The sequence below is a fragment of the Cyprinodon tularosa genome, unplaced genomic scaffold, assembly GCF_016077235.1.
Source record: "Cyprinodon tularosa strain WSP-4 unplaced genomic scaffold, ASM1607723v1 ctg158, whole genome shotgun sequence".
In the NCBI taxonomy this organism is placed as follows: domain Eukaryota; kingdom Metazoa; phylum Chordata; class Actinopteri; order Cyprinodontiformes; family Cyprinodontidae; genus Cyprinodon; species Cyprinodon tularosa.
The window spans coordinates 201,944-223,487 of record NW_024038416.1 but is presented as its reverse complement, the minus strand read 5'-3'; the positions used below and the strand labels follow the sequence as shown (position 1 = coordinate 223,487).

The 21,544-nt window shown below is 37.8% G+C and overlaps 2 protein-coding genes across 7 annotated transcripts; both read right to left on the bottom strand.

Annotated features, from left to right (window-relative positions):
- Positions 1–1,696: 1,696 nt before the first annotated feature.
- hoxd3a (homeobox D3a) lies at positions 1,697–20,877 on the bottom strand. 6 transcript variants are annotated; one of them, XM_038280196.1, is made up of 4 exons: positions 20,567–20,877; positions 6,929–6,988; positions 4,881–5,451; positions 1,697–3,450 (listed from the first exon to the last, which is right to left on the bottom strand). In XM_038280196.1, exons 3-4 carry the CDS (start codon positions 5,371–5,373, stop codon positions 2,699–2,701), a joined length of 1,245 nt encoding a protein of 414 aa, XP_038136124.1. In that variant the 5' UTR covers positions 5,374–5,451; positions 6,929–6,988; positions 20,567–20,877; the 3' UTR covers positions 1,697–2,698. The 6 variants fall into 6 exon arrangements, with proteins under 6 accessions (XP_038136124.1, XP_038136129.1, XP_038136126.1 ...); XM_038280201.1 differs by having other exon boundaries at positions 4,896–5,451; XM_038280198.1 differs by lacking the exon at positions 20,567–20,877 and adding an exon at positions 18,199–18,348.
- hoxd4a (homeobox D4a) lies at positions 12,330–15,559 on the bottom strand. The gene is made up of 2 exons (XM_038280204.1): positions 14,564–15,559; positions 12,330–14,155 (listed from the first exon to the last, which is right to left on the bottom strand). The coding sequence occupies exons 1-2, from the start codon at positions 14,961–14,963 to the stop codon at positions 13,857–13,859; spliced, it is 699 nt and encodes a 232-aa protein (XP_038136132.1). The 5' UTR covers positions 14,964–15,559; the 3' UTR covers positions 12,330–13,856.
- Positions 20,878–21,544: the final 667 nt, after the last annotated feature.

The window sequence follows — 21,544 nt, the reverse complement described above, 5'->3', positions numbered from 1 at the left end:
GCCTATAGCTCTTCCACATTGAAAGACACATCTTAGCTGTGGTTGTCAGGGAAACGGTTGTCATGCCATGTTGTTAGGGTAGAATTCAAAAGTCTGATTCAGCAACACTTGATCAAAAACTGTATTTTCATTGCTTATTTTAATATTGTTTATTGTTTTTTCTGTTCCTTACAAAGCAAACTAAATTTATCTCGATGATTAAAGCCATTAAGGTGGTTGAGTAAAACCTGATAAGTATTGCTTTATCTTTTAGTGTCTAAGCTGTTACATATTATATCTACTCTCAAATATTTAGAATATTATCTTTAAAAAAAAATCTGAAAATTGCTAAACTGGTCATACTGGCTTAAGTTTTAGCAGTTTTTTTGGATTGTGTTGTTCTTTATCAGTGTAACAGTATTAGAATCTATTTGTTCCAAGAAGCCATTCTGATGTTTATTTTTAATTGGATATCTCCTTTTTGCAGCTGTATAGCTACTACACATTTCAATCAGTAGATGGATTTTTATTTTTTAAATACATTTTTATAGCCCTGGACAATTAAATAGTTTTCATGTGATCAAACCAATATTTTGGGGGACTAAGAATTTCATATAGTAGAAAGTGGAGTAGAGGAGAGAGCAGCAGGGGTAAAATGGCCGCCTTCCCTAAACACTGATCTGCAGCACCCCTCACCCCCCACACACACTATACCACCACTGCCACCCCCGTAGCTCAAATGATTCAGTCTGACTCTTTGTTTTGAAAGATCAGATCAATTTAATAGCTTTTGTTTGAGGGGATTGGTTTTAACTGCGTGCTCAGACGGCTGTCTGACATGAGGGAAAGTTTAAGGGAATGAAAGTGACTGTGAACCTGTGCAGATTTAAAGCCGCTGATCATTTATGTGACAAGAGTTTCATTTGCCTTCATGCGCTCTTAAATCCCAGGATCTATCATCTTAGGGAAAACCAGAACATCTCTCTCTCTCCCTTTTATTTTAAATTCTCTCCCCCCACCATCCAAGATCGGCTCGGTAAGAAATGTGTTTCTTGGATTTGGAATGCAAATGCTTTGTTCACATGAAGGGGGGGACCAGCGAGGAGCCTGAAAGCGACGAGTTTTTGATTAATGAGCTTTGAAATGGCTCTCCAGGAGCAATAAAGGATGAACTGCTCTTTCTACCCCCTCTCTCTCTTTCTCGCTCACACACACACACACACACACCTCCAGTCTCTCCCAATGTCAAAGCACCACCGTGTATTTTCTTATTCTGCTCTTATTGGCACCAATCTTCTTTATTAGTATTTTGAAATCAATTAAACGGCCACAGGTTACACCCCCTTCTTTACAGGAAAATTGCGGTTATTTTCTACTCTGTATTGCAAGGTTGGTGGTGGTGAGGGGTGGGATGGGGTGGTGGCCTAATCCTGTGGTCGAGTCTTAAAATATGATAAGTGACATGTGGAGGATGCAATAACCCATAGACTCACTCCCCTACATACCAATAAAACATCAATAATCCCGCGAGCCTTTTATTTTGCTAAGATCGGCTTTGTATTGGGAGCATAAAGCATTTGATGAGTTTTAGATATCTTGGTGTCTAATTATTGATCTTCTCTGCCTGTTTGGACTATACAGTAAAGGCTGTGGCTCAATAAACCTTCTTGGCGTTGGAGAAACTGCAGCGTTTTGTTCAGAAGTCAACAAAATGCAATTTGAAAATACAAGTTTAAGCACTTTATTTACAAAATGTTAAACACAATAAAATATAACATTTCAATATCATCGGAGTTTCGTAATTTATGGATGTCCAACTGAATGGAATAACAATGGAAGGCAAATTATTAGAATAATAAAAACGCAAAGGACTACACAAAATGACATGCTGGTGTGCGTATTTGATTTTTGCGATAGTCTACGTTTCACTTAAGGTTTTGACACAAGATTAACTGTGGACATGTTTTACTTTCCATAAATATCCCCCAGTCTCAGATTTATACAGCTCGAAATCCTCCTTTCTTTAAGTCGTATCATTTCTTTAAAAAAAATAAAAATAAAGAAACAAACCCTGTTTTGCCCAACAAGTGCACCGCTCTGTCCAATCCGGGAACGCAAATCCACACTTATAAATAGCTCGCATAATGAACGATAAATAATGTGCAATACAAAAGCAATTAAATAATTAAATAGGCTATATGCTATAGTGCCGGGGATTATGCTAAATTAATGACGCAATAAATAAATAAGATGATGAAAATGAGATCCTTTAACAAACAGTCAATTTTTTGTCATTTTTCCAAAACAAATCTTTCCATCTAAGGATGAGATTCTACTTTTTGTGATCTACAATACTTACCTTCAAGTAACGGAATGAAATATTCAGTCAAACATTGCGCATTGCACTTGAGAATAAACCAAAAGGTTAAAAAAGAAAAAGAAAAAAAAAAGAAATAGAAATAACTATCAACAATTAGGCTAGCTTCTCAAAAAATTTAAGAGAAATGGAGAAAGCTCTATTATTTAGAAAATAATTACACAATAGCATTAATAATAATAATATCAATAATACTGTCATAGTACACAGAGCTCGCTCGGAGCGTTGTTAATAGCCTAGTGAGGTAATAAAAAAGAGCGCAACGTAATTTGGCACAAAAATACACACACTCGCACCCACCCCTACACACAAACACGCGCACGCACAAGAAACGTCGTAATATTACAAATGCGTCAGTTTAGGCGCTTCCTGAATCCTTCCCTGAGAAACTTGGTGAGAGGTGAGGTCTGTGTACGTGGGGTGGGGGTCACACGGTCCGTGGTGGTGGTTTCCTGGGATCTGAGCGGCACAGCTGTAGTCCACACTGGTGGATGATGGGTGGGGGAGATGGCCGAGGTTGAACATGGGGCCCGAGGCTGGCATGGAATCAACAAAGTTCCCACCCACGTACACGGGGCTGCCTTGCAAATTGGCGTTGGCGAAGCCCCCGTTGCTCTGCATGCCGTGGTGTTCATACTCAGAACCCGGATAGCGCTTCTGCTGAGGGAGGCAGCCGCCCAGAGGCGCCGTGTAAGCGGCCAGACCATACATGTTCTGCTGGGGTTTGGCAAAGGGCGGCGGTGAGGGTGCGTCGTAGCTCAGGGTGTTCACGTTTTGGAGCTGGCCTCCGTATCCGGTGTGATTGGGCCCGCTCAGCGGGGGGCTTCTGTCCGGGGAGTGTCCCATAGGGGAGTGTGCCAGACCCTTAGACTTCTGGTCCTTTTTGTATTTCATCCTCCTGTTCTGAAACCAGATCTTTATCTGGCGCTCGGTGAGGTTCAACAGATTGGCCATCTCCACCCTCCGTGGGCGACAAAGGTAGCGGTTAAAGTGAAACTCCTTCTCTAGCTCCACGAGCTGCGCGCTGGTGTAAGCAGTTCTGACCCGCTTGGAGGCTGGTCCGGGTGGGCTTTTCTCATCGCTCACCTCTCCACCTGAGGAGAAAACCACAGCATCACCTTAGCGTTACTTGGCAAAATGAAGATTAGCTCATCTAAGCTGCAAGTTATGTCAAAGCCAAGACACAAACAGAGCCAGGCCAAGGTTAAACAAGGCCAGGGGCGTTACCAGACACAGGGTTTTCTGGGGATATGTATATGAAGTCATGGAAAAAACTTTAGACCACCCTTGTTTTGTTCGGATCTTTTTGTTTGTTTACTTTTTTTGTTTGTTTGTTGTTATTTATTGCATTTCTCAGGTACCTATAGATCAAGTAATTGGAATATTTCCATGACTGTATATCGTTCAGAAATTCTTCGGATGTGTATTTTGTATATAAGGACCGATATTAGTCTTTCATTCTTTTCCAAGTATTTAGTTTAGAAATCTATACAACATTTATGTTAATTCTGCTATGCTCAGTTTTTTTTTTGTTTGTTTGTTTTTGTGCTTTATAGATAATGTTGGCTTGACTAACCCTGCTTTGAAATAAATAAAAGGGGAAAAAATAGCAACCTTAACTAGATTTTCAACCAACTTTGTATATATTCTTACTAACAGTTTATTTATTTGGGTTAGGTGAACTGATATAGTTGGGGTAGAGTTGGAATAAACATATGATTTACCTGTGGCTTCCAGTTTTGGACCAAGATATGAAGAATTATTGAGGTACTCTAAAGTTTCATAGTGAAAATCTAAATAGAAATCTGCAGAAACTATGCTATGCATAGTTCATTAGACACTGATCATGCTTTAATCCTCATTTTTCTTCTTAGTCATTTTGACTTTTTAGACTTTAGGCACTAAGAATTTTAGCTTCTCAGGGATATTTGTCAAGAACATTCAGCTGATATATACTTGGTAACATATAGACCAGAAAAAAGAAAGAAATGGGATTTGATTGTACAGTTTAGTGAGGATCTAAGGAGACATTCATTTGGCTCTTCTATCCAGGTAATCCACCAGCCACCAAAACACCTCTCACCTTTCTGTTCATATTTCTATGTTTTAGAATTTGTACTTTTTGCATGCAATACCTTGTTTCAATAAATCAATGGTAATATATTGCATTATGTTTTGGTTACAATCAAGTCACTTCAAATTGTTTAGTACATAAATAGTCAAGAGTTCCTTATAAACGTATTTTTTCATTTTATTTGTTATTTTATTATCAGTAATGATGTCTATTAAATTTCCTTTAGTTCAGAACACAGGGTGAAAATGAATACAGTTTCTTGGTTTATAGTAGTTTATCATAATGAATAAGAAGAGGTAAATGTTTTATGTTAGAATGCTTTTTAATAGAGAGTTAAGATACACGAATATTATCTCTGCTAACAAAGATTTTCTGGGGACCAATGGGGTTAAAGTTTGCTTATACCTCAGGCCGGCCCTGCATGGTCTCCACACACTCACACATACGCACCATCAGGATCTCTACCTGCAGCAGCGCAGCTGTTGTTGTTCTTCTGTTTTGAGTTCTGCCTGGTCTCCTTCATCCAGGGGAAAATCTGTTTGGTGAGGGCAGGGGTGGCCGCCCCTGACGCGCTGCCATTTGGGGACTTTTTCTTCTGGGATCCAGAGCTGTTGGAGCTCGGGGAGGATGCAGACAAAGGGGGAACCTGCTGCTCAGAAATCCCGTTCGCTTGGCTGCTGCCGCTGCTGCTGCTACTGCTGCTGTTGGTGTTGCTCTGGCCACCGCTTTGCCGCAAGCAGTCCCCGTTTAGGTCACTGTCTTTGAGGGCCGGAGGTGGCCTGACTGCAGAGCTCTGAATAGGACACACTGAACTCTGATAATCAGTGTCAATATTAGGAGCAGGATAGGACTGATGAGCAGGGCCGTAGTTGTAGGAGTCTGGTTTGGGGTAGGTGTAGCCTCCAAACAGTCCAGAGTTATCGTAATAGGTTGCCTTCTGCATTTTGTGGATTCAAAGCCACAAAATGGGTGTTGATTATTCACGTGATTGGTGCTTCCCACAGTTGCTCCAGTCTGTGAGCTGTAGGTAGACAAATATCACTTATTATAACTTTAGCACCTATTTTGAGGATAAATTATCATTATCAAAGTCAATTCAGCATTTAACTGAGAGAATCACATTTGCTGGTCTTTAAAGCACTTACATGTTAAACTCTAACATTTATCCAGCTTTAAACTCCTGTCATCTTACTCTTTTTTGCTACAAAGCAGTTAAAGTTTAACTTTTTACAAAAAGGGACCCTCTGGGAGGCTTTAGTAGTTGCTCACAATTAAGTTGAATCAGCATTTGTCACACACATAAACACAATGCCCTTTTCAGTAATCACAGGCCTCACAAAGCCCGCAGCGCACTCATTGTTGTTTCCGCGCACACGCATTCAAGGATCCATTTTTACGCACGCCAGAGGCTGATATTAGGGGAATTATGAACGGGGGTGGGCTTTGCGTGAGCGTGCACGATGGATCGAGCGTGCTCGTGAAATGGAGAAAGAAAAAAAAGAGAGCGGGAGAGAAAGATAGCAAAGAAAGGATGCAGCGTGTCATGGTGGGACATGGATTATTCATTATAACTTGGGCAATGTCACATTTTTATGTTTCCATATGATCCACGCTTTATTAATTAATTTATTTATTATTTTATTTTTTATTCTTCCTTCCACTCCCCAAACTATTTTTTTCTAATTGATTTCATTATCAAAAAAAAAATAAAAATAGATAAATGTTTTAATAGCATACTTGGTGTAATATAAATATGACTGGTAAAAAAAAAAAAAATGCGGATAAGAACATTTTTAACCCAAGGCAAAAAACATCAAAGACTCGCGTTTACTGTACGATGGTGTCTTCGGGAGGTCTGCAGTCTGCGCCGCGCATAACAATTGCACCTGTCAGTGCGGACCGCGGCGAAATTTATGGCCGCAAATGTCCTGGTTGTAAAACGGCCTCAGAGAGGAATGAAAAAGCAAAACACTCCCTGAGAGTCTACAGCCCGTCAGAAGTACAAAACTAAGCGTAGGAGGAAGGCAAAGTGAAAGAATTTGAGCCAAGCAGGTCTACCCCGTTTGTAAACGATTCTGCCTCCATTCTGCCTCTGCACTGCGAGCCAGCAGCTGTAGCAGGACAAACGGAGTCAATTTTGTTGTATTTTTTTTAACCTACGAGTTTGGATAAAATTGCGTAATTTTCCCTTTATATTCTTTATTTTCGTTTTTATTTTATCCTATTTGTTTATTTCGTTTTATAGCAACACAACAAGCGATTAACAAAAGAGGAATTTATTTTCAGTTCCTGTTCTTGTTTTGTTCTTCAAGTGGACTTGCAGAAAATGGAAATATGGCCTGCGTAAAGATTTACGCGTCATTCTTCATGCCTTCCTTTGATCCAATTCTTCTACGAAACACTGGGGAGCTTAAATGTGCCGCCACATAACGCATCGCCTTGTTAGCGCATGTTTTAGTTTGGTATCTCGTTTATCAATTAAATAAAATGTTACTCACCAAAATCTGCGCAGATCTCTTTTATAACGCTCACGCATTCATCACCGCCTCCATCTCGACCTGGAACACAAATAAGTGTTAAAAATAATATCTTAGTGATTTTTTTTTTGTTTCAGTAATAAATCCTTCATGTTTCATCTTAAATTGACATTAAAATATATTTTTTTTATTCGAAGAAACTCCAATAAAACAATTAAATTAATTTAAAGCTTTAAAAAAACCAATAGAATTTTCCTAAACTCATCTAATAACCACCCAACTTTTTTTTTTCTTCCTTTCAAGAATGAAAAGTCTTACATATGCACTTTCGCACAAAGCGACGGGCCAAATATCTAGCAGTCATAAGCGTTTTTAGGTGACCTTTGGGTCATTCTGCATTAAGCCAAAGTTTAATGAACAACGAGCTTTTTTGGCTCAAGGAGCTAAAAGTCGCCACCAAATTCAGATCAGTTTCTTTCTGCTAAGAGAGACAAGGGGATATGGTCGGCTGGAAATTTAACGCGAGATTTTTATTATTTTTTTAATTCCTTTTTAATTACTAGGAGGGCACCATGCAAGCCTGTTGTGGCACAAACCAATTTATTATTATTTTTAATTTGTCTGATTATTTTTATTGCATTGTGTGAAATATATTGGGAGGCTCGCTCGATAATTTTCGCCCTCCAGTTGCTGTTGAGCACCCCGAGTTACTAGTAGCAGACAAGCCTCCCTTTTCACACGAACTGTGTTTTTCGCCTACGCGTTGTCACGGTAAGTTTGATCAACACAATGGGTCGGGACTCAAAGAGAAGTATTATTATCTCACGCAGTCGTTCAGACCTTCCAAAACCTTCTTAATATTTCTGTTGAATACACATACTTTCCAAAAAGGAGGAAAAATGTGATTTTGAGTTTGCTGCAAAGAAAATATCTATTATTTTGCATGCAATAGGCTATATGTATATTTTTTTTCTGTAGAAATCAAGTAATTTAAAATTGCTGTGGAAATAGAGCTGTAAAATAAGTATTTGAATTAAATGAACTAGAATAAGGTTACATCTTGGCGCTTTTATATTTGAATTACAGACAAAACCATGTAAAGAAGGCAAATATCACTCAATTAATGCATTGTTAACTTAAAAAAAAAATACATATATATTTGTCTTTTGCTATTTGTCAAAACCCTTAAAGAAACCTCGAGCACAAATCAGTACAACATATAAAATGTTGCAAGCTGACAAAGCCATATGGAACAGAAACCACATAAATCAGAGCAAACGCCAGTGTGACGATAAGACAACAAATTAATGTGATTTACGATCCAGGACTCAAAAAAGAAAAGTTCCTCCTACTCTTCTCTTCTTCTCCCTCCGATCAAGCTTCCATAATGGGCTGAAAAGAACAGGTCTCATTCTGTCGATAGTATTCGAATGGGAAACTATATTTATATATAGGCCTATAGGTGGTTATATGAAGAGTTGTTGCATATCCACTCATTTAACAAGCATAACCTCCCAGATGAAATGCATCAGAATATGAGAGAAAAAAATCATTTGCATTGTATTAACCCGCTGTTGAAGGTTTCTTTCTCGCCATGCATTTGCTTACCTGCGAATCAATTCATCAAAAAGCGGCTGCCTCACAGCTCTGACTTCCTCTCCGTGCAGCTTCTAGAATAAATCCTTCACCCCTCTTTTTTTCCCCCTGTCTGCAGACGGTACTGTCCTAAACCTGATCTTGCTGTTTTTCCAACATTTCCATACACCGGTTGGAGACAGTATTCCCGAAAGAATGGAATAAAAAAAAGCGAACCAGGTATCCTTATTCCAAGGAAGAGGGGGGAAACAGAAAAAAAAATCCACTGGCAATCAATCAACCAGTGAGATATCGAGGATAGGCCTGTGTAGATTGGGATTTTTTGGGGGGGCTTGTTTCTGAAGCTTTTATGATGACAAATAAAATGGCACTGCCTTTTAGAAACAAGCATATGTGTTCACGTGATTTGCCCTCTTCCTCATGCAGGGAGCTCCTACCGGTCCACTTTGATAAAGGGTGGCGTTTATATGCTCGTCTGAGGTTTGTGATTGAGAAAATGTTCCTACTTCTTTGAATATCAAGGACTGCAACCCGCATGCCTCAATATTTAAAGGCAGGACTGTTTGCTGTTTTTTGTATCTATTATCAGTCCCTATTATTGCATTTTGATAACAGCTATTCTATAATCTATGCAATAACCATGTATGATGATAAGGCAATTTTGCGTTGCAATGAGAGTACTTTGATAAAGGCTTTTAAGATTAATACATTTTGCAAGGAATTTATAAATAAAAAATAAGAAGAGTGCTTTTGACGCATCACCCATGGAGAGTGGCATTTCTGCAGATCACTGGTGTGCCATTTGTATTTTACAATGATTTATGAAATAAATTACACGATAGGTTTTCTTGCAGCTGTTCCTGGATTGTATTCAAATAAAACACATTATCATCCTGCGTTTGTTATTTGTCTCTGTGTATGTGTGTCTATCTTCAACCCCTGCTTGCAGCACAAAGAGCCACTGGAGCATGCTCGGCTTCTCTTGCATTGTTTTCCGTATTAATCATCAAATAAAGGGAATGACGCCAAATAATAATAATAAAAAAAAATGCATTGGAAAACTAAAATGGATTAGCAGAGATGCATCTCGCAACTGCAAGCTGGTTTGTTGAGCGGCGGGTTGTTCTCGCTGCAGAACAAGAAAAGAAGAAGGGGTTGCAGAGCTTGTACAGCGTCACCGGCATATGTACAGAGGGGTAATAAAAGTGAAAGATTTACAGTTTTCGGCCGGCCCCCCAAACAGTCTCCCTCGCACCTTTTCAGGAATTACTGGGAGTGATTTACAAGGAGGCAGAACTGTCAGGCGGTCCAAACCTCCAGCACTTCTGATGAACCCAATGCAAACAATGCCCTTCTAAGAATAAAAATATTAAGACATAAATGCCCGAAAATAAAAAAGATGCATGAGCAGCTATTCATCTTATGCTGCTACAATATCCTATAAATCAACATCAATTTATAACTCACTCCTGAGTGTCATTTTAAAGTCCTAAAAAAAATAACTTTACATCCTTAAATGCTCGTTTAAGATATATTAAAGAATGCAAAAATAATAAATAAACGGACTATCACTACATATTATGATTACACCCCTAAATTCAGTCAATATAAACGCTTAAAAACAGTGAATCTTAAACAAATGTAATGATAAAAAATAATAATAAAAAAAGAAGGAGGAAATAGGCTTGTAGACACCATAATCCGCAGCTTAAACATTTGCGCCCATGCAGGAGCGCACACAACAGAGAAGGGGGTGCAATACATCAAATATCATCGACATTTGATATCGTCATTTGCCAAGCTGAGGCAACATGAAAGATGCTGAAATATTTACCTACCCGAGCATCCATCGGTTCAGAGCCGCAGCTAACAGTCGCGCCGAGTATCGGATATTATTTTCTTTGGAGGGGGGATCTCTTCAGTTTTCAACTCTGATAGAGTCCTTGCGATTAATGACGACGCCGTGTTTCTAGGGGGACGTGCTGCATTAATTATTTAGACAATCACGTGGTTAGAGAACAGAGAAGCGGAGTGGTATGTTCTCTGGATTATATTTCTGAATGCAGACGGAGCACTTTAATATTATCTTAAAGGGGGGGTTGGTTGGTCGGTTGCCTGTCTGGCTCGGAGAGGCTTCTGTGAACCAACAGCTGGAAATCAAATATGGCCGGATGGAGAGCAGCAGCGCTGTGTTCCTGTGCACTGGTTGCAGTGTCATTGAAAATGGCACTGCCTTTGGCTCCCATTTATTGCTGTTCAGACATGTAGGTCAGTGTGGCTGCACGCTGTATATTATGGGCTGTTCTGACCCGCTAACAGAGTTGTTTGATTTTATTTTCTTGTTGCAGTTCCAGCAGCTGCATACAATGTAGAGGGATTCCACTAAATAATGAGTAAAATAAAATGCACACACTTATACCAATGGAGCAGTAATGCATATTAAGTCATCTACAGGATTATATGTGCCTATATCATTTCATCTCTGTATGTATATCACACATGCTTAGGTTGCACACATAGGAGCATGAGTAAATGGAAACGATAGAGGGAGGACTGCAGATTGTCTTTCCACATGTCTGTTTATAGCCGCTTTGTTTGTATCAGAGTTGATTCTTAGAGTGAAGGGTCGGAGGTCACTGCTGCAGAGAGACATCCCCAATAAAGCCACAGCTGAAATAAGCACAGTGCCCCGTTCTATGTCTGTGTATCTTAACGGTAGAAATGAAAAAATACAATGTGTTTTCATGATATGTAGCCATGATAGGGGGCAATGTGGTTTTTGGAAAGATGCAAGTATGTGTGATTGGATTTTGTTTTTGTCTTGGGTTTCAATAAAAACAAAGATATTAAATTTTTTTTTTTTTTTTTTTTTTTCAGTATTATTCTTCTTACTTTTGATCAATTCTGCAGGGAAGACTTTATCGTTTTGGAACCGCAACGGGAAAAGAACATTGGCATGTTCAATTAGATCAGCAAATTGGAGTATTTAGGTGCTTATGCTGAATATTAAAAGTACTTACTGGATTTTTTTTTTTTTTTGTGGGGGTGGGAGGGGGGGGGGGTGTTCACACTAATTTGTAAACTCTATTCAGAATATGTTAACTCAAAAATTGATTTTGATCTAAAATAAAATATCAATATTTAGTAAGGTCTCCTTGCAATGTGTTTTTTTTGTCCCTTCGACTCTTTTTAATGACTTATATTGACTTGGGGGGGACATCTGTAGATCCTTTTAGAAAGGATCTACAGATATATCTAAAAGATACACACACACATATATATATATATATATATATATATATATATATATATATATATATATATATATATATATATATATATATATATATATATATGAATCAATCCTCTTTTCATGTAAAAACAGAGCTTCCCCCTAATGCGAACAGATGAAACATTGTTGTTTGTGAAAGTCACATTTTATAAGGACAGAAGGCTTTATAAACCCATGCAGTGCGCATTTGCCCCATTTGTAAGTATTTTCTGAAAGCCTCCATGTGTTTAGCCTCAAGGGGTGATCTTCTTGCTAGAACGTGTATACACACAAATATATATATATATATATATATATATATATATATATATATATATATATATATATATATATATATATATATATATATATATATATATATATATATATATATATATATATATATATATATATATAAATGTGTGTCAAAATGAGCTGACAGATTTTAAATAGCCCTTTTATTTTGAATGAATTATCTCCCAATCTGCGTTATGTTTCATTGCCGGGTGAAGGAAATAAATAATAATAAAAACTATAAAACTTATTTTGCCAATATTCAAACTAATAATCAGTAGAAATCTTTATTATTTATATAATTCTTACATCTCAAAGCACCGTACAAAGTAAAAAGCATTTACAAAAATAAAAATTGAGGGAAAGAATTGCATATTGACAAATGCAGGAAGACAAATACAAATCAGAGCCTCCTTAGGCAGGGGAGGGGTAATATAAATACTGTTAAAACACGTGTAAAACTGCGGAATTCACTGGCTCTTTACTGTGAATGAGCTTTAGCTTCTTCTTTTTTTTTTTAGGCAGTCTGACAGGCTTTTTCTCCTCCAAACTGAAGTAGCGCCTGGGAGAGAAAATGTTGCCTGTCCGGCGGGTCAGGAGGTGCTGGGGTCAGTCCTTGCGGCTGAAATGTGTCCCCTGGATGAACCTGGTTTAGCTGCTTTTGTCGATCTTCGGCTGAAATACCTTTTCAGTTCTCTGTTCAGAAAGACTTAAGAAAAGAGAGCTCCTCGCACTGGGAAAACGATTGGCCTTTTCTTGTTGTTGTTCGAGCACAATGACGGCCTAAAACAAGAAATATTTGCCCCGATGAGTGACCTGAAAGCGCTCCCTTCCTCCACTCGGTTGGTTTGGTGTTACCAAAAAAAATTATCATATTTTTGATCGAAAGTTTTCAGAAAGACATGCTAAAATGAGCAAAACCTACTAATTTTTATTAAAAAAGAAACTTTTTAACGAAATTTTTGAGTAAACGCGTGTGCTTTGCGAAGATTTACATTTTCTTCATCAAATAAATAAGTAATAATCAAGGGAAAATAGACATACATTCCTAATATTCAGGATTTGGGGAGTTTCTAAAAAAGAAATGCAATTTTGGTGCCATGCAAGAACAAATAATCTTTCATGTGAGAGAGAGTTTTCTGAAAATGTACACTGTTTACAAAGATGTCAAGGGAGATTTATAAGGGCACTCGGAATCCTTTCCGCGCGGGAATGTCTTAGGTCTGGGAATAATATATGAGCTAAGATAATTTTTTACAAAATAAGTTAAACAAACAAGTTACAGAATGAAAAATATATTTTTTTTCTTTTTTTTTTTTTTTGGAAAGAAAGTTCTACGAGTGTTTATGCAAATAACGCTTCCTTCAAGTACCTATATTGTGCGTTTTGTGGGATGAAAAAGAAAAGATAAAAAGCGAGGGTCTTGCCTCATTGATGTAATATAAGAAAACAGAAAAAAGGAAACACTGAAATTTATGTAAGAGGAAACAGTTGGCCTATATTCGTGAAATTAAACATTAAATAAATCATTATAGGCCCAATACAAATATAAAAAAACATTATTTTCTGACTGTGATGAAATTAAATATAAGTAAGAAATATTTCCAACCTCTCAGTAAAAGAAAACGATTGGTTTTCTGATTCATTCTTGGGTCAAAATTGCTGGAATCAATTTTGTTAAATTAAAAAAAAATTCACAAACGACACCAGTCCATGCAAAAGTCGAAATGCAGCTTTTGTCTTTGTTTATGTACAAAATATGTGTCCTGAAACCTCCTCCTATGTCCTTTATAACGCTGTTATATCAGTCTGGTTGTCCTTCTGATGGTTTTGCAAATGGCCAGAGGCCGGCGCGGATCTGCCTTTGGTGTTGGGAAGCTTGTGGTCCTTCTTCCACTTCATCCGTCGGTTCTGGAACCAGATTTTTATCTGTCTCTCGGACAGACAGAGTGTGTGGGCAATCTCGATCCGCCGCCGTCTGGTCAAATAGCGATTAAAGTGGAACTCCTTCTCCAGCTCCAAGACCTGCTGCCGAGTATATGCGGTTCTGGAGCGTTTGGGCTCTGATCCCGTGTAGTCGGGGTTCACTGGTTTGGAAAACAACAAGAAGAGGAAGGAGGAGAGAATAAATCAAGAGTTACCGCATGTCACCAACTGAAGCATGCAGGCAAAAAAGAAACAAAAAACAACAACAAACAAAACAAAGAAAGTAGCTGTTGTCAGTGCGCAAAAAATCCATAAAAAAGTGTAAAACGCAAAAATAAGAAGCCCATTGATTAGTTTAAAAGAACAAAAAAAACTTTTAAACATTTCCTCCTCAGATACATGCACTGGTGGCCAGTATGTGCCCTCTGAAGCTTTCTGTGGCCTATTTCCTCAGCTATAAAAATTTATGACTAGTGTAATTGTCTAGGCCTTTGAAAGACGCCCATAAATATTACATTAAATGACTTCCTATAACTACCAACAGGGAAAAACAGGAAAGTAAATCTTACCAGTAGTTACATGAACTTTCTTCATCCAAGGGTAAACTACTGCAGGTTGCTTGGCTTGGATCCCATTCTGATTCTTTGCGTTTTGCTGCAGCCCACAAGTCCGAGGTCCGGTGTTTTGGACTGGGGGCCCTTGCTCAGTCTGTGCCCCAAAGTGGGCCGTGTGCCCGGGATGACCCCGGGGCTGCACCGCGGAGTCCGACACGGGGCTGCAGTTGAACGGCTGCTCTGTGTAGTTTGATCGCGGATAGAGGATCCCTGGGTGCTGGAAGTCCGCGTCCTGCGCCGGGCTATAGAAGTCCGAGCCCTGCTCAGGTATATAGTTGTTCTGCGAGTATTCCTCGCAGGGAGGAAATTTGGGATCCACATACTTAGAGTTCACCATATACGAACTCATGGCCATTAATTTCTGAAGGTAGAAAATACTAATTTTTCTCGAGTTGTCTTTTTTTCCTCTCCTCCATAGAGCCCTCCTACTTGGTGTCAACTGAATAAAGTTAGCGAACCATGTGACCAGAGCGGCCAATGGAGGTGATGCGGGTCCAAACACGAGTAAACATACAACTAAATGGGATCTTGCCTAAATGAAGACACACCTAGATAAGATTCATCAGAATAAACAAACATCTAAAACTGCTGCATTAGTGAGTAAGCAATACCAAAATTTAAAATGCACACAAAAAACAACAACAACAATAAAAAAAATTAAATAAAAATGTAAACCATTTGCACAATTATGAGAACATTTGCATAGAATTATTTAGAAATATCTTGCAGGTTTAAGTTTTACAAAAGCAGATATATAAAAGATAGAAAAGTTACTTGAAAGCATGGTGTTCAACAGAGGGACCAACAAAAGCTACAAAAAGCCCCTTGGCATAAAAGCAGTGAAATAATGACCAGGGACAATTGATGGACAGTGGCTTTGTCATGAAGGGGTCATCCAAAAGTTACACCAATCTCATCCCTTCATCTGCCCCTGTCTTTCTCTTTTTAAACCGTTTGTTTCCTTTTAAACCGTTGCTGCTGCCCAAAATTTCTATTGGGCAGCAGCAACAGCAGCAGCACTCCTCTGCAAATCAATAATGTGGAGACACAAGAGCCAAAAGCCACAGCTGGAGCGGGCTGAAGCTTCTTTTTACTTAATGCATTTGGATTCTCATTCCAAAAAAAGAAACAGCAACCTCAAAAACAGACACTTTCCTGATCAAATTATTCACTCTCACCAGAATCCCATTGTGTTTCTGTGAGTAATGTGTTGTTAAGATTTACTAGGACTTTTACTGTAACAATACTTTGGGCCTCAGAAGCCCATAACTCAGGGTTTTGAAGGTTTTTCATCGACCATATACTCCCCTAGAAACGAATCTGTGAATCTGGTTCCATCACACAAATTCGGTTCTACAGGGTATATATAGACGACGGGAAGTGACACTCTCCAAGGCATCAGTGTTTCACATGCACAGCAGTAAGTACCCCATAAGATAAGATAAGATAAGATAAGATAAGATGAAATAAAATAAGATAAAAAAGGCGTACAACGCAACATTTGAAAACCTATGCAAAGCCAAATAACTTTTTAAGGGCCTTTTACATTGGATGTGCAAATAAAAAATTTGGCATTCCTAAGAAAAAGCAGAATAAAACCCTATAATATTATCTAATTGATAGATGACACATATCATTCCAATTTTGACTATATGCATTAACCCTTATGCATGTTTTCATCAAACCAACTAACATTGGCAATTAAGAAGAATCGCCCATATATATATATATATATATATATATATATATATATATATATATATATATATATATATATAGTGGTGTTTTTGAGTATTGTGCAGATGACGGAAAAGGTTAAAAGTTATAAAACATTTGCATTTTAAAATCTTTAATTTACTGTTACTGTTCTATAAAAAATCCTAAATTTTATGTGAGATTGAATAAATAAATGAAATTGTAGATACAGAAAATAAATAAAGAAATAAATAAATAAAGCCCTAAGGCATAAACATAAAAAACATACTTCATCATTGTTCTTATCCCCTTCAAAAAGCCCAAGTTCATCCCAATAAACAACCATCCCACCAACGAATAGAGACTAAAAAACGTTCTAAATATCTGAGGGGTCGTTAAAATCTTCCAAACTTCTGATATAGGACTTAAAGCTTTTGTCAAACAGTTCAGCACCACTTTGGGCGCATGAGCAGATAAGCCCCCAGACGCTTCGTGTGGCTGCTGGATGATCTTGAGGCTCTTATCACCGACTGGCCGAAAGATGAGGCTAAAGGCCAGCAGGGTCAACCAGAATCATTTACAAAACTATCAAAAACTTTAATTATTTTTGCTGCTGCTGACAGCTCAAAAGGGTGCAAAAGTTTACCAAATCCTCCCCAGCTGATACCCCAAAGCAGCCATAGCGGCGTACCACGGCGAGAGGCCTGCACTGGATTTAAATTACTTCAATTCTGGATTTTAGTTACTTTAATTTAAATCCAGTACTTCACAAATTAGATACAACGGAGAAAATGTGTTTTTAAAGATATTTTGCATCAAACCGACGATTTAAATAGTTAAAGGATAACAATAATAATAATAATTTAAAAAAGCAATAATCCAAATAAACGTTGGGTACTTAGAGGGAGGATTCTTGGATCGAAAATCGAGAAAAAAAATTACATTTACAATTAGACTATAAAGATTGGATCACAATCATAATCAAACAAATGAATAAAAAGATAGATAGATGACTAAAGACGTCCGGAATTAAGCAAATTATTCACTGCAAAACGTTTAATTTAATAAAACTTATTATTAGTGTTTTTGTGCGTTGAGGGGTTAATTCATAAGGCCTTAATATAACCGAAGTAAGCCTAAAAAATATATATATATATATAAACATTTTAAAGAACTTTCTGCCAACGAGTTCCATGTTTTACACATTAATGTAACTGAGAAAACAAAAGAAGAATTGGGGACCTTATTTGTTTTATTGTTTTTCATTTAGGACAACAATTAATGTATGTGCGGCAGCTATAATATGGGAAATATAAAAACCTCCTTTCCTACTTCGGGTTATAATATAAGACGCCCTGACCTGCCTTTCACCTTCCCTGCTAGTCGTCCAGACGGGTCAAAGCCGAGAGTCACAACAAAAGGAATGATAAAGTCAGCATTTCCTGCTGCTTGACCAAAAGGCAGCCTTTCTGAGAAGCCTTTCTTTTAATCTGAAACCATATTCTGATACAGCACGGTCAGACAGCTATTCTCTCAAAAAAATATTGAATTGACTGTAAATAACAGAAAACAAATCCAAACCTGTTTTTGAGCAGTCTAAAAGCTAAATAAAATCTAAAACAGCAGCCATATTAAGACAAAAATAGGATTGTCAGATGTTTTTGCATTTTTGAAGACAAACAGAAAACAAGGTGAAAAATCAAAGCATATTGTTTAGCCAGGCCTCTTGTTTACGCAGAGTAATAACATCAAGCTCAACTCCCACACATCAACGAGTTGCGGCGTTAGCTCCCAGCCCCGTGCAAATCCAGCTTTTACAGACAGGAAACGGTTCAGCCTGAGCATTACGCATGTGACATCACACGCCCATAGCACAATGATAAAACAGAGCTTACCATAGAGACTGGAACACATGGTGCACCCTGCGCCAAAAACACATCCACAGTGGAGGAAAAAAAGGATAAAATTCAAGCCGGTGGAGCTCCCTTCTTTGTATGTCATTGGGAACACTATTCCAGCCCATCTGGACGCGCTCACTTATACACAATGAGAATTATATTTTGGCTTGTCAAGTCCCAGGCCATAAAACAAACTTTAATGGCGTCACGTGCTTTCTCACAGCCATTCACGACGCTGCGCGGGCCCATAAATAACCCTCAAAGTTGCACTTGCTCAATAATGCAGATTGCATTAATGCTCCCTGCAGGAGGGAAGAATGAGCAGAAATGGAGAAGCTGATTAGAGAGAGAAAAGTATTTGGCAGCATTACTTAAATTTACATTCTTAAATATTTATCAGTGTTATTAATAACGATGCAAACAGATATGTGCAAAATTATTTGATTTAATAACATAGGGTTGTTTATTTCTAATTTTAGCTTACATCTGTACTTAAAGCTTTTGACCTTTAATTTCCTTCTTAGCAGTGTCTCAAGTGCATTTATCTCCCAAGTGCGCTTGCAACAAGACTGATGTCATTTATTCTTCCACCAATCCCTGACTGCAGCCAGCCTTTGCTCCTCCTACACTAGCTGAACAAATACAGGAACTCTGAAAAGATTTCCTTATATAAAAGTTCTTCTGTTATTAGATTCCCTCATTGATGTGTTTGTTGTTCTATATCAGTTATTTTAAAGATATTCTATAATTAACCTCTGCAGTCAATATAAAGGCCTCATAATGAATGACATCTCCATGAAAATGTTTTATATAAAAAAGGTGCATTTCTCTTTTTATAGCAAAGAAAGGGGTCAAGTTTCTGTCAGCACATCATATTTTCTGTGTGGATAATCTGAAATTAACATTTTTTGTTATTTCAAAAATCCCACTCAAAGACAAGCTAGACCACATGACTCTCAACCCATCCATTCACTGTTCACAAGGAAGTAGCTTGTAAAAGAGTCGAGAGGCTGAGTGTTGGGCAACAGCGCCTTCTGCTGGAAATTTACACTCTTTTCCCACTGCAAAAGGATGCATTTCTACATTAAGGCCAAACAACCCAATGATAAAGGACATTCAGTGACGCAGAAGTGCATCAGTAGAGAGTTATTGAACAATACGACTGCAAACAAATAGTCATGTATCAAATGACATGATGGAAGGTAATGTTTTGTTGTTCAAGTTGCATTAATTCCCAAAATGGCACAATATGTTGAGAAAAACAACTGCAAAAGCATAATTTTATGTTTCATTATTTGATAAATGTATTAATATCAATATAAGTTAAAATTGCAGTTTTTGGTATGAAATTGGTTTACAGGACAAACTGAAGGTGATTCTGGGGATAAAAGCACGTTTTAATAAAATAAAATGAAAATAAAACACCTGAAAGAATTATGTTAAAGTAGGTTAAACTGAAAGCACCTTTGAATATTACTAATTAAAAAAACAGTTTACCAACCAAACCTCTCCCCATAAAACAATGTTAAAAAATCCAACAGATTAAAAAACACATCAGTTAATATACATGCTAAATCTAATCCAGTGGTTTAATTCCTCTCAAGCATTTAGGTTGTATAATCGTCCATAAAATCTTTGTCTAGGCGAAAGCTGCCTAATTTTCTCAAGCTTTGCACCTCTCCTCTATAGCAGGGTCCATTTTGCCGCATTGCAGTAAGGCTGTAAATACTTTCGCAGCTGCCTGTCAAGCTGCAGTGAAATACTGTCTTTGTTCAGAGGCCCTCATCTCCAAGCAGCTAAAAACAGCCCCAAAAACTGGACTTTGTATGTTGGACTGTGCAAATGTGGAATATATTAACAATTATCCTATCCTGTGAAAAACACAGCGCAAAATCCAACGATTTTAGCTGCATGGAGTAAAGGATTAATATTATTGCTCCTGTGTGCAATGATTCCACACATGAAATCCATTCAGATCTGATATATAAATGAATGCAAATAAACAAAAAAAGTAAAATTTTCAAATTGATATCTTTCCTAAATAATATAATATAGTTGTTTAAATAAAAAAATGCAGCCTAAGATCTTTTTTTTTTAGTCGAGCAGTGTTTATGCACAATGTAAAGAAGCTCCACCATAAAAATACAGTTTATCATTTATCAAACAATTTTATGTCAGCACCACAGCACTGTAGCAGTAAAATATTAAAATTAATAGAAGTTTGGATAAAAATATAACATTTTAGCATACTGTGCATCATCCGAAACTTGTCACAGGATTACCTCACCCCTCATTTACATGACTAATGAAACAGGAAGCTGTCAGACAGCGCACATGCACAGGGACGCGCACAGGCAGATCTTACCTGTATTCTGTAGGTAATCCACTTTCGTTCTTTCATATTGATCAAAACAGTACATTTCGACCAAAGCTCCGATGAACTGCAGCTACTGCTCTGCAAATGGACGAAGAGGTAGAGCTGGAGCTGTTTTGTTTTTTTCCCCGTCGCTTATCTCTTGGGCTTGAAGTTTGCTCAAAAACTCGCCGATCTGATTAGACGGTTTTTCTAAAACGAACTGTCGGAGATTTTAAACGGAAAAAGGCGTCTGGTTCGTTTTGGTTTTAACGGCGTATGGACGCAGAATGCAGTGAGGGGGGAAAAGTCGCCTGGGAAATCAGGAAAAGGGCCATGAAGACGTTTGCCTCTCACACATGACCAGTGGCATCCAATGACAGGCGATGGAGGCGCATAAAAACGCTCTATTGCCGAGTTGTAAATTGTCCTCTCACAAAAAAAGGAATTTGGACTGCAGCAATTCTCCCTTGCTCTGCGCATAATGGAGAAGCCCTTCACTGTCCTCCGTCCACTGATCTTCCCACAGAGTTTTTGCAAACTATTGCTCACCCTATGAAGGCCCTATAATGTTTTTGGCTGAATTGTTTTATTATGAATGCAAAAAACTAAAAATAAATAGATAAAAAAAAAGAAGGCAAGAAAAATCATTTGGAAGCTGCTTTCTTTCATATTATTAGATTATAAAAGTATCCAACTATACATAAGGCTAAGGCTTCTAAATGTCATATAACAAAACTGATTTTAAACATTTTAGCTGAATCCCCACTAAACGTAAAGATCTAAATTTGATTTGAAATGTTTCTTAAAGACACAATTAGAATAATTCTCAGATTTCTATTGTTCTGAAGCATTCATTTTAGCCTTAAAAGCGTATTTTACGCACCGCCCTCTCTGCAGCTTTTACAAATAAAATAGCTAACCTCTTATTCCGGGTGAATGTTTTTTAACCAGCTAACCTTCGAGATTTGCAGTCTGAATAATAATCCA